Source organism: Belonocnema kinseyi, chromosome 2 (genome assembly GCF_010883055.1).
Source record: "Belonocnema kinseyi isolate 2016_QV_RU_SX_M_011 chromosome 2, B_treatae_v1, whole genome shotgun sequence".
Taxonomy (NCBI): Eukaryota; Metazoa; Arthropoda; class Insecta; order Hymenoptera; family Cynipidae; genus Belonocnema; species Belonocnema kinseyi.
In genome coordinates this window covers 58,512,242-58,525,872 of record NC_046658.1, presented here as the reverse complement: position 1 = coordinate 58,525,872, position 13,631 = coordinate 58,512,242, and the positions used below count along the sequence as shown (strand labels likewise).

Genomic DNA, 13,631 nt, shown 5'->3' with positions numbered 1-13,631 from the left:
AGTGCAAGATACGAACAAAAATAAATAGACCAGATTTATTCGTCTAAAAATGATCTAAAACTAATTTTTTTACTGAAAATTTAACTATTCAATTCTTGGCTGAAAATTTATCTTCTTATGTTCAAAATTAGTATGTTTTGTTCAAATTCATCTTTTTGGTTTAGAATTCAATTATTCCAGTTAAACATTTACCATTACAGTTAAAAATCCAATACTTTACAAATACGTAACGCCCCCCCCCCCTCCCTACTTAACACTTTTTCTGTAGTAAATGCATGTAACTTTAAGGTTGGTGTAACGCTCGTGCCCCCACCCTAAAGTCTACGTATTTCTTAACGGCCCCGTTTGCTAAAAATTAGTTGCTTTTTTTATTCATTAATTTTAAATTAAAAAATAAACTGTTTAATTTTGGTTGAAAATGTATCCGTGTTGCTGAAAAGTCAGCTATTTGGTTGAAAATTCTGTTAAATATTCGTATTTTTTTGTCGATAATTTAACTATATTTATGTACGATATTTTTACTATAAATTCTTAAGAATTTGAAGAGTTTTAAATTGAATTTCATACATTACCCACATTCATTTTACTTAGAAGAATATATTTCCCTTTTTTCTAATAAAAATCTCTTAATTTCCCCTACTTGAACTGGTTATCTACTCATCTGAAAAATATATTTCATTCAAAATATAAAGATTTCAAATATCCACTGAATTCTAAGTATATGAAGATCAAATAGAGATTTGTTTGAATTATTACCTTGGGAATCCCATTCAAGTCCGCTTTCGGACATGCACCTAAATGGTCTTGACTTAAAGCGAACACAACATTCGCTCGCTCAGAACGTAAGCAGTCAACTTTCTCTTGACCCCGCTGGGGCAACAATTTTATTCAAATTCGTGGACTTTAGGAACAACTTCAAGACACGATTAATTACGTTTTATGTAATAATATTTATTTAGTCAATTACTCGACAGAAAAAGCCTAGCTTTCTGGTAGAACCGATTTTTGGTTCCAATGGAGCTGCAGCAAAAAAGAAATTCTCTTGCCGAAAAGAAACCCGAAATGATCAATTGTTCCAAAGGAACCCAAAATGTGTGTTATAATAGAGACTTTTTGTACAGAACTCATTTTCTGCTTCGACTCACTTCGAAGATTTCATAAGTTAATGATGCACCTTTTACGCGATAACATTGATTTAGTGATATTGTACTGAGAAAAATGTAATGAAGAAACTTAAAATGATAGAGATTAGTAATTCATGAAAGGAAGATGATGGACATAAGATGTGGCCGTTTTTAAGGTTATTTTGAAGATTTTTGTCAACCTCGCATCTTTTTCATGTCACCATATATCGAATATCTAGGAACTAAATGAACCCTTAAAAAGAGTTATATTGGAGTTTCAGATCTAAAGGATGCCAACATTGACTTCAGCCTCAAAATTAATTTTCTGTGAAATGAAAAAAAATATTTATTTAATTTCACATATAAATATTAGTATCTTCAGGTATTTAGTTCTTTAAAAGGACTGAAAAATCATAATGAATTTGCGAAATTTTATATATATTTCTGGAAAAATCTTGATATACCTGGAAAAAACCTGTAATTGTCAGGGAATTTTTTTCAGGATTTGAGTACACTCCTTGGTAAAGTGTGTTGTATATATTTTTATTAAAATGATTTACTTATGGAGATTTTTTTTCAGAATCAAAACGAGAAAGTTCAAGGATAGCAAGATGGCTGGAACTGGAGAAGTTTGGGTGCAGTGGTTCACATGTTGTCTAACTCAACAAGGACCAGGAGGACGGAATAAGAGACAAAGGCCACAGCAAAGGCTCAGGATAGACCGAAGTATGATAGGAGCACCCACGAATTTTCAACACACTGGACATATTGGTAGCGGTGATCTCGACATGGCAAGTGCCCACCTTAACGCCATCCAGACACAAATGCAAGGAAAGGGCGGTTACGAAGCATCTTTCGGTGTCAAGGTGAATTTATATTAAATTGAAATCTTAATTCAAGGGCCAGATTTAAGTTTCAACTTAATTCTAAACTGAAACAAAACTGGATATTATATCAAAGTTGAAATAACTACTGTCGGCGAGAAAACTATAGGCATCTGCCTTTCAAGCTTAACAACTCAGTCAAAAAAAAAATGCTAGCGCAACAAAAAAAAACAGTCATATAAAAGCTGAAAGGGTTCTACGTAAATGAGCTTGAAGACGTTTATGTAAAAAATTTTTTGCGCTTAGCAGACTGAAAAATGTAAAGGAAAGTAAGGATTTTCAGGTACATTTAGGAACAGTCAAGTTTAGAGCATTATTTCTTATAAAAGGGGCGATGGGAAAAATTTGAAAAAATTCATGAGTATGAGGAACTCTGTTGTGAACCAGTTGCAGTTGAGAAATTTAAAAAATAATAAAAATTGTTGCTTAAAAGTACAAAAATGTCCAACTATATTATCTTCAGTTTTAATACAGATATTAAAGCGATTCAAACTGCACACTGTAATTAATAGGCTCTGAATTTATTTTCAATCACCCGGAAGGATGTGTTAGTCTTATTTTTTGTGAAAATCGCCAGGTGTCATTCAAGCATTCAGAACCAGAGGTTGAAGAATGGCACCAGCGGTCAGCAGTAAAACAAAAAAAGCCCCCCCCCCCTGCTATCTGTCACTTGTTTTCCAATAAAAAAAATGTATAAAAATATCGCGATTTTCACAAAAAATAAGACTAACACGTCCTTCCGGGTGATTGAAAATAAATACAGAGCCTTTTCATTACAGTTTGCAGTTTGAATCGCTTTAATATCTGTATTAGAACTGAAGATAATATAGTTGCACATTTTTGTACTTTTAAGCAACAATTTTTATTATTTTTTAAATTTCTCAACTGCAACTGGTTCACAACAGAGTTCCTCATACTCATGAATTTTTTCAAATTTTTCCCATCGCCCCTTTTATAAGAAATAATGCTCTAAACTTGACTGTTCCTAAATGTACCTGAAAATCCTTACTTTCCTTTACATTTTTCAGTCTGCTAAGCGCAAAAAATTTTTTACATAAACGTCTTCAAGCTCATTTACGTAGAACCCTTTCAGCTTTTATATGACTGTTTTTTTTGTTGCGCTAGCATTTTTTTTTTGACTGAGTTGTTAAGCTTGAAAGGCAGATGCCTATAGTTTTCTCGCCGATAGTAGACTCTATCACACTCTGATCGAGATTGCTTCTAAGCGTATCTATATGCCAGTCCAGGGACAGGGTTTTCAGGTCAGGAAATTCCAGAAAGTCAAGGATTTTAAAACTGGCCATGACAGCGTCAGGAAATCTTCGATAAACTGAAGTTGAATTTAGGGACGTTCGAACCATGCTCAAACCTCAACATTGAATTGTCTCATTCTACTCAATAAGTACTATAAATCATATCTTCGTTAAATATTGGGCCTACTATTCTGAATCAAGTCTGCATTCGGAGTAAAAAATGGGCTAATTTCAACTCTTTTTGTTAAAAATGATTTTTATTTATTTTATTTTTTTCATTACAAATATGTAATTCCATAGTATTTATGAAGTAAAATGAGGGAATTCAGTTTTGAGGTTAAGAACTGGTTCCAACACACTTCATTTGTTTATTTTGTTGAAAATCCTACAATTTCGTTAAAAAGTAATTCTTTTTTATTGAAAATTCATCTTTTTTGATTGAAAATTCGTCCAGTTTGGTAGAAATTTTTTTTTACATCTTTTTCGGTTAGTCACAACTGTTTGGTTAAACATTAATCTATTTTGGTTGAAGAATAAACTACTTTTTGTTAAATTCGTCTTTTTTTAATGAAAATTCAACTTCTTGATTGAAAGTGGAACTAATTTGTTAAAAATTCTTTTTTCTTTTGATGTTTTGTCATTTTACTTGAAAACCAATTTCTTCAACATTGAACAATTTTGTTAAAAATCTTTTTTTTTCTTTAAAATTAATTTTTTACTTCAAAATATAACTACATTTTTGCTGGAGCATTGAATAGCTGGCACTTCATCTTCTTGGTTAATAATTAATTTCTTGGGTTGAAAAATTAGTTCTGTTGAAAATTAGATTTTTTATGAAAATTTAGTTATTTCGCTAAAAATTTATTTTATTTCGTTGAAAATTAACTTTTTACTAGTTTTGGTTAAAAATTCATTTCTTTGGTAGAAAATTGTACTATTTTCTTCTAATCGTAATTAAAAGTGTTAAAAATAAATGTAGAAACAAACTTGATTTTTTTATAAACATTATTAATCTCCTAGTTACAAGGTTGTTTTGATACCTAAAAGAAAAATTTAGAACGGCCAGGAAAAATGTAAAATTAGTCAGGAAAAGTTAGGGAATTTGTAAATTGGGAGAGGGAATTTCTCAATTGGGAGTTTATATTAACTCTAATAAAAGAAAGCAACCTGACTTTTAGAATATCAGAAAAATAAATGAGCAAAATCAATGAGTCTTAACCAGTCTTACATTTCATACATTTGCTTTCTTGGTTGGAAGATCTCTGATAAGCGATAATAATTATTTTTAGACAAGGTGTAAATGAGACTTCTGATAAAAAAACAGAACCAAGTTGCGTTTCAGAATCGCTAAATAAGAAGTAGGCGGGATTTTTGGATGGATAAGAGCAGTTATACTCTCATGACACATTACTTGTTTTGTAAAGATAAAATTATAACTAATACTTGTAAGTTGTTTCTGGGTGCCATAACGAGTCTGGCGTTTAATAATAACTTCAATCGACAGGGTTCATTGTACTTTTAACACTGTCGTACTTCCGTCAGGTTAATGAGTTGTAAGCTGACATTTTGTTACATTTGCATGAACAACTAGGCGTAACCTATAGGTAAACATGAAAAATCGATCGTTGCCACGTTGCTATCACTGACTCTCACTTTCACGCGTCAATAGACGCGTAATGAGAATATGTATTACGTTCATTTCTACACTAGCCACAGGTAGTAAAGATACGAAGCAGTACGTAAATCACTCTGACTAATAAATATCTTGTAATTAGAGATACTTGGTGGTGAAGAAACTTTTCATTCGTTAAAGTCTTTCTTCCTCAATAAGAAAGTTACTTTCGAAATTCGAAGCTTATTCTTTTGCTCTCAGATGTCGCGCCTTTTTGGGAATCTGATCCTTTTTTTCGTTTTCTTTGGAATTTAAAAGTATCCCATCATTATTATCGAATTTAGTTTTCGTTTCTAGTTTCCTAATAGCTGTAGAAAAATTAATTAATGTGAAAAGTTGAATACGAAATTAAAAAATTTAATTCGAAATTAAATTAGATTTATGATGTTTTTAATCATTGTATTAGGCACAGTATTGGTAGCGTGATATTTGCGAAAAAGACGTCATCATCTTCAGATTTTTAATACGATGTGTATGCATGCGCTCTGAAAATAAATGGGTGACTCATTGTCAGAAGTTTGACATCATTTTTTTCGAAGATATTCGAGATTTTTAATCTCTATCTTAAAAGTAATAAATTATTTAAAAAGAGTTTGTACTCTTAAGAATATTAAAATTAGTATTCTTACTCTTATAAACATTACCGGTATTTTTAATTCTACTATACCTCGGATTGTTCTAAAATGAACATTAAACGTGTTTTCATATTTTAATATTCTTATTTTGTTCAGTCACGTAACGAACAATGAAAAATGCTTTATTATCGACAATCGCGATAATATAAGTGAAGCTATTAGCAATTATTTTTTATACCTTAAAATTTTTAAATCCGACATGAAACAAATGATAATCTTGAGTTGGAGCAGGAAATTTTCCGAAGCAATTATATGTAATTCTGAATTGGAGCAGAGTATTTTCGAGAAATAGAAATATTATTTCGATTTGGAACAGGGAATTTTCCAAAACCATTATAATGCTGCCCTGAAAGAGGAAATTTCCGAAAAAAATTATGATTCTGATTTAGAATAAATGGTTTCGAAACAGATATCTGTAATACTGAACTTGAATGGGAAATTTTTTGAAAGAATTATTATAGGTCAAACTTTAAACAGGGAATTTTTGAAAATAATTTTAATTTGGAGTTGGTTCAGGAAATTTTTCAAGAGAATTATTATATTTAGTTCTATTTTCTTTTAAAATCTAAGTATAATTCTTATTTGGGGTAGGACATTTTACGAAGTATTTATGTGTAATTCTGAATTGGATCTGAAAATTAAAAAAATATATAATGCAGATCTGAAACAGTGAATTTTCCAAAAGATTTACAATCAAATTTGTATGGATTTACATGAAAATTTTTTAAATAAGTATATTTAACAGACCGGGAAAATGAAAAATTTCCCAGGAGAAAGCGGGGAATTTAAAATCATCCTTCTGGTAGGCACTGATAATATTTAATGTTTATGAGAGTGGGAATTTCAAAGTTTGAATTAAAACAGGTATGAGCCGCCAGGAATTTTTATTCCCTTGATTGTTGATAGTTGTTTCTCAAGTGTCTAAAGTGATGTGATGATATCAAACAAGATACAGGGGCACCCATGCCAAAGGTCAATTAAAACGACGCCAGAGTAGTGTTGAGCCAGAATGGAATGCGTGGAAACGCGCTCTACATATTTTGTTGTTTGCGTTCGTGTTAATCCGTATGTATGTACTTTGGCCTTTATTAAGGACAAGTTTATCAGAGTACACACACGAGAATGCAACTACAGGCGGTCGAGGTCGCCCGTTTCCGTGATTTTTTCTTCCTCGGCGCCCGTTCAAGTTATTGCCCTTGAGAGTAGATCTCCCGTCAAGCCGGATTCGCATTCACCTTTGATGTTTCGATTGGTCAGATTAAAAAAAAAAGTTTAAAGTCAACAATGTCTTTAAAATACTAAATTGTGGGGATCACAATCCGTACTGTTTGTTACCAAACCCCCCTTCCCATCCGTAAATTTGAAAAATCCCCTTAAACACCTCAAATCGATAATTTTTCTCCATTTTCCGTCTTCTCTCTTTTTTAAAAACTTCTGATTAATTTTTTAGGAATCAGGAACTTAAATTCAAGGATATTTTCTGAAAAATTTATTCGCTAATTTTGTAGATTTGAAAGGCATCGTTCACGGCGAAGAAATCTAACGATTCAATTGAGAAACTAATCTCGAAAGATAAATCAATTCTGTCGTTGTAAATCAAAAACATCTTTTAACAGATTTCACAGTCGAAAATTCTCTAAAAGCACAGGAAATATGGAGAATTTTCATGAAAATACGGGAACTGATTCTTCTAAATGAAATCAATTTATGTACTAATATTAAATTGTAATTATAGTCACTCAAATTCTTAACCCTCTCAGCCTAGACTTCAATATCACTGGTTCAAATTAACGTACCAGAATTTTTCTTTTTTTTTAACTATAGCTAAAAGTCTCACAAAAATGAATATTATGAAATTAATAAGATGAATTGAACATATTACTATAGTTCACAAAACTGAAACAAATATATAGCGAGTCGCAAATATCGTCTGGGTATAATTCACCCAGTCTAGGTTGAGATGGTTAATGTTTCAAGTAAAAATATTGCATTATCAACCAAATAAATATTTAACCATTTAGTTGGATTTTCAACCGAAAACGTGAATTTACAATCAAGAAGATTAATTTTATAAAAAAAAAGCCAATTTGACCAAAAAAGTGAATTTTCCATCTAGAAGATAAATTTTCTACAAAAAAGAAAAATATTTACAAAAGATGAATTTTTAACAAAGTAGTTCAAATCTTAATCAATTAGTTGATATTTCATCCTAAAAGGTTAACATTTTTTATTAAAAAAAGAGTAAATCTCTAACAAAAGAAATAAATTATCAAACAAAAAGACAAATTTTCCACCAAAAAGCATTTTTCTGTCAAGGAATAAAAAAATGTAGCTAAATTGTTAAATTTTCAAGCTAAAAAGGTAAATTGTCTATAAAGCGGATGAATTTGCAACCCGATATTAACTTTTTAGCAATATAACAGCAGAATTTTCAAGCAAAAAGAATTCATCCTAATACATATGTAACAAACTACGTAAACCGGCTTATTAGAGAAAAATATATTAGTTGTTTTTACAGAAACCACATTTTAGAAATCCAAAATAATGTGCGTATTTGAAAAATTGTAATATTCGTCATTTTGTTATTTTTTTGACTAATGTTTTCAATTTCTATATTTTTTACGCTATTAACATCTGAGAGGCTTCCACACATAAAAATACATTAGAAATAAATTTAAAAGTCTAAGGAGACAATAACTGAGAACGAAGGTTTTTCAGAAAGCAATTTGTGTGTTCAAAAAAATGTCTAGTTTACTTAACAAAGTACTTTGAAAAAGTCAAGATTCATTAATGAAAATAATTAATAAAAAACTCATGAGAGATAGATATCATTTTGATATAAAACGTTATTAATAATAAATGAGATCCCCTTTTAATCGCTTTTTTCAGAGAAAAATTGCCTTTAGATCTAAAATTGAACTACAAACCCATTTTGTACGAAAATGTCAACATTTTCTACGCGTGCAAAAAGTATTACGAATTTTTTATATGTACATTTTTCGATAAACAATAATAATATAAAATCATACTTTAGAAATCGAAGTGCTTAGGTTCATCGGAAATAATTATGCTACGCCCACCGATTTTCGTTGCAGCTAGCTGTCCCTTTCGAATTATTAAAATATATTTTTTCTAACAGGCGCACGAAAAGTTCGATTTTCGAGGCATGTATTGCGTGTGGGAAGTGACTAATTCCGAAACCGCGGTAAAAAGCAGTTAGAAAAAGACTTTTTTTGTCTACTGCGCTTGCGCTCTTTGAGTAAGATTACTTTTTCTTTCTGTTGCGCTTGCACCTTTCGAGTCAGAATTACTTTCCAGAACTGTCGGAATCATAACTTCACTTCATTATGATTTGACGCTTGAGAGACTGATTGTGAGTAGTGAATAGTTATGGGACATACTCGAAGTGATAAGTTACCATAAATAACTAATAAATGACTGATAAATTACCGATAAATTACCGAAAATTTACCAAAATTTTGGAAACTTCTAGATATCTGAAATTATCGGTGATTTTCCCATTTTTCGTAAATTTCTAAAAATTTTGGAAAATTTTCATAAATTTAGCAAATTATCCATAAATTTTCAAATATTTTTGAATTCATTCCAAAAAGCTTCGGATACACTAAATTTCTATAAATTTTCGGTAATTTACAAATTTACCAAAAATGTCCGGAGTTTTTAGATAATTTTTGTAATTTTAACATAAATTTCCAGAAATTAACATAATTTTTCAAAAAATTGGTTTTTATTGTTTCTCAAATCGAAAATTTCCCGCATTTGTTAGAAAAACTATCGTGTGCTACAGGAGCTAAAAGTAGGCAGTTGAAACTCTTGTGAGGTTTACAGTACTTGCCATCGGCTTAACTTCGGGTTGTTTCCGACTCGTCTTCGGCTCGTTTACAGCTCGCCTTCGGCTCGCCTCCAACTCACCTACAACTACCCTTAGACTCGTCTCTGGCTCGTGCAGCTAACTTCACACTCGTGGGGAACTGTGTACTTTCCGTACTTGTTGCACAATATACTATTTCCTCATATCTTTCTCATTTGATTTACAGAAACTTTGCAACTTGTAATTATGCCAATTTTTCATTTTTGACTGTTTTGAAGTGGCTTGAAACTAAGTTAAAAAATTGTTCACGTTCAAAAAATAGTGAAGTTTTCTTCCATTCAAACAGAATTAATGTTATGAAAAATACTTTGAAAAAATTGTTACAAAAGTTATAATTGTGTTTCAAAATTGAAGAAAAAAAATAGATTGATTAAAAAATAGAATAAACCATCAACATTTTCGTAGTGTGAAATAAATGGCGTAGTAAAGTAATTAAATAGCAATAAAGCTCATTTTCGTGAGTCCAACGGCCAATCAATGCTCAATTTGATAAATAACGGACATTAAACTAACGATTTAGACGCTAGATAGTCCGCAATAAAAGGAGAAAATACTGAGTAATTCATCTTAGCAAAACGTGTTGATTTTCGCAGTTCTCAAGCATAAAGAAAACATAAAGTGACCGTTGAATATGACTCATGCGTGCGTCACTATTGAAGAACGGGTAGTATATAACCAGCATTTTGTGAGTTTCGACATTTTCTCCCTAAATTAGATTTTTTATTATCGTTCTCTGAATAGGAATTTTTACTCTGTAAGCAGAGCAAAAACATTAGATAAAAATGTTATCAGATTCTGAGAAGAGAAAAGGTCGAGAAACAAAAATTGGCTGATTAAATTAAAAATACTCAGAGTCTCTATTAAATTTATGAACAAATTGCAACACGTCCAGCATTGTTGCTTAGGTACTTGAGTTTCATAATTCGATTCGATGTTACTATCAAGCTTGATGCCTCTTTAATGCGCCAACGTTCTGGTTTACTAGTCCATCTTCATTTCACGGGTAATTTATTACCTTTAGCTTACTTTTATGTGTGTTACTATATACCTGTTGAATTTATTTCTAGGGCTTAAATCTTCTATTGCATTAAAAATAAGTTGAAAGTTGGTATCTGGTTCAGAAACAAGGGATACTTCAAAGAACCGTTTGTGATGAAAGTAACTGTTCATTTTTCAGATGTGCATGTGGGCTGAAGATTAAAAAATACTTTCTCTCGAAAATGGTGACTTGCAAACGATTTCACCGTATTGTTTAAAAGTAAAACTATCATCTGCTGATTCTTGTCAATTGAAAGTTGAAAAGGATGTTTTATCAGTAGGCTTTTGTAATTATAAAAGCAAATCAAAGTAGGGAGAAGCATTCCAGTTTAAATTTCAAGAATTTCGATTATTTTAACGTTTAAATACTTTATAAGTAGAAGAATTTCCCGCATTAAATTTCAGAATTTTTAACTTTGAAAATAATGTTATTAATCGCCTTAACTGAAAATAAATAGTATTATTTATTAACCATGAGTCACTTTCGCTTATTATTTCGTCAGATATAAAATACGGATCATGTGAAACGAGGAGTGACGTTTCTCATTTCAATTCTCATTTTTATAATTAGCATTTTTTTATCTTGTTTTGAATGAATGGAGGCATCTTGTCAATTTCTTAAAAAGACTTTGCAAAACAGTGTAAATCTCAATATTTTATTAAAGTTTAAATAAAATCAAATATAATAGGCATTTTCATCATGATTTATTATTTCTTATATTTTACTTAAGTATTTCTTTCACCAGAAAAATATAAAAATTTGTTATACTTTTTTGTTTCAACTTGAAACATGTTGGACCGTGCAATCAAAAATGTTTAAAACCGTAGTGATAACTTGGTGCTATTTTATGGAAATTTACCTTTAAAATTATTCCAAGGTCATCGAAAAGTGTTTTCTATATTAGATTACACATTATGTTGAAAAGGCTGCTCTGTTTGCAAATTCGCTTTTTTTCTGTCCAAAGGTCAACTATTAAATTTTTCATTAAGAATTCATCTTTTTGCTGAAAATTCAACTGTCTTCTAAAAAATTCGCCTTTTTGCGTTAAAAATTGAAGTATTTGGTTAAAATTGCAACTTATTTTCGTTAAAGTTTAATTTGTTTAAATTAACAATTCTACCAGTTGATTGAAAGTTCGTCTCTTGCTTAAAAGTTGAACTATTGGTGTGTCAGTGCAACTGTTTGTTTGAAAATTAATTCTTTTTCTTTTACAAAATTAAATTCTGGTTGAAAATTTTTCTTTGTGGCCAGGAAATTCAAGTATTTTGTTAAAAATGCATCTGTTTTGTTGAAAATATAATTATTTTCTTCAAAATTCGAGTATTTGTTAGAAAGTCATTTTTTTAATCAAAAGTTCGTTCGTTGGACTGAAAATTCATCTTTATGGTGGAAATGTTATCTTTTCTGGTTGGACCAAAGAAAAAGTTGGAAATCTTTAAATTTTAATCTGAAATTTTATAGATTTATTCCGCTTATAAAAGATTCTACCTTAAAGATGTTACAAGATTAAAATACTGATCTTTAAATATTAATGGCCAGGGAAAATGGCAAATTTGTAAGGAAAAAATCAGGAATGAGTCAGGGAATTTTGAAAGTGAAGGTTTTCGGCCACCCTTAAATTCACATTTCTATACGTTAGTTTGCGACAAGTTAAAAAAGGACATCTTTAAATCGGGCGGAAAAAATGGGAATTGCAAATTGCCTAATTATAAGATAACCTGAATATTACAAACTTGCAGAAAATGTATAAAATCATAACAAGACAGTTATAATTTTGAAAACAAACGAATGAAATAATCTGAATCGTTAAGCTGTAAATCTCTCTGAAAATCAAGGAAGTAAGTTGGGTGCGATTAATCAACAATAAATAACCGCTGTTTAACGTTTTTTCCTCCTAATCCTCTTTGTATTTCAGTAAACTGGAACTCGATTCAAAGAGTGATCTTTTCTCACGATTAAAGTCGAACTCGACCTAAGACAAAATACGTTGAACTCGCCCACCTCTACCAGAAACCGATCATTGTCGAGGTGCTTTCCACGTAGTTAATGCTTAGATTTTCATTATACCTATTCGCGAATCGATCCGCGATTCCGAGTCCGCTGGTCGCGGGTACCGTTGCAATCGTGCTGTGCTGCGGAATTAATCCTACGATCGAATCGTCGACCGCAACCAACATCAGTGTATCTGCACATCGTGCAGGTTGTGCCTTTACGGACTGCAGGTCAGGGCCATGGATTGAACTCTTTCGTGCGAGAGTGCCTCATACCTTTTACCACCATCCAGTAGCCGTTTCCTTCCAAAGAAATACTCAAGAAAAGAAAAAATTGTAATGAATTCAGGTATCACATTCAGCCCCCTCCCTCCTTAGAATCGTTGTCCGACCACTTGTACATTTACCCTATATGGAAAAGTAGTGTATGAGGACTCTGAAAAATTATAATTAATTAAGTGTCGATTGATGTAAACCTTCAACTCGAGCGTTACAAAATGTGCATTAAACAAGTCTTATTTTCATGTTTTTGATATTTTCGTTTATTTATTTTTTTTATGTCTTAGAGGTTTTAAACATCTCTAACATTTTAGTCCAAAAATTTACCAAGTCTGCTAAATTTAGTCTAAACAACACAAATTTGAAGTTTTAAAAAATTTACTGCGGGCACATGAAAAAATTCTTTCGTCTTTCTTGTAGATTTAAATATATATTGTTTCTTGAAAATAGGGGTCCAATTAACATAAATTGTCGCCTAATGAAAAATAATAATTAATTATTAATGTACCACATTCATTATACTTTTTCAGGATCCTAATACACTACTTTTCCAGAGAGTTCCAATTTTTATTTCCGTCATTTTTTTTCCGACCTACCCTAATATATACACCATTTAGCCATTTCCCTTTTGGGGTAGGCGTGAGTCACTCGGGGGGGGGGGGGTTTAATGTGTGGAAGGGATAGAGAATTTCCAGATTGATCCAGAATTCTCGTGATATTTATGTATGACACGTTCGTTCCGCAACACTGCTCCGACCCAGGTTGCTGATCAATCTCTCTAGCAATCGCCCCAAGTGAAGATCCTCACAAAGTCGTTATGTAAGGTACCCCACTTGGGTCCATTAGTGTCCAAGGTCTTTTG

At 31.2% G+C, this 13,631-nt stretch overlaps 1 protein-coding gene across 1 annotated transcript in view; it reads left to right on the top strand.

The window, feature by feature from the left end:
- LOC117168506 (CDC42 small effector protein homolog) overlaps positions 1–13,631 on the top strand; it is a 63,414-nt gene that overhangs the window by 39,000 nt on the left and 10,783 nt on the right. Inside the window, exon 2 of the mRNA XM_033354223.1 lies at positions 1,705–1,990. Coding sequence (XP_033210114.1) covers positions 1,736–1,990 — 255 coding nt within the window. The 5' untranslated portion in view covers positions 1,705–1,735. The remainder of the gene's footprint in view (positions 1–1,704; positions 1,991–13,631) is intronic.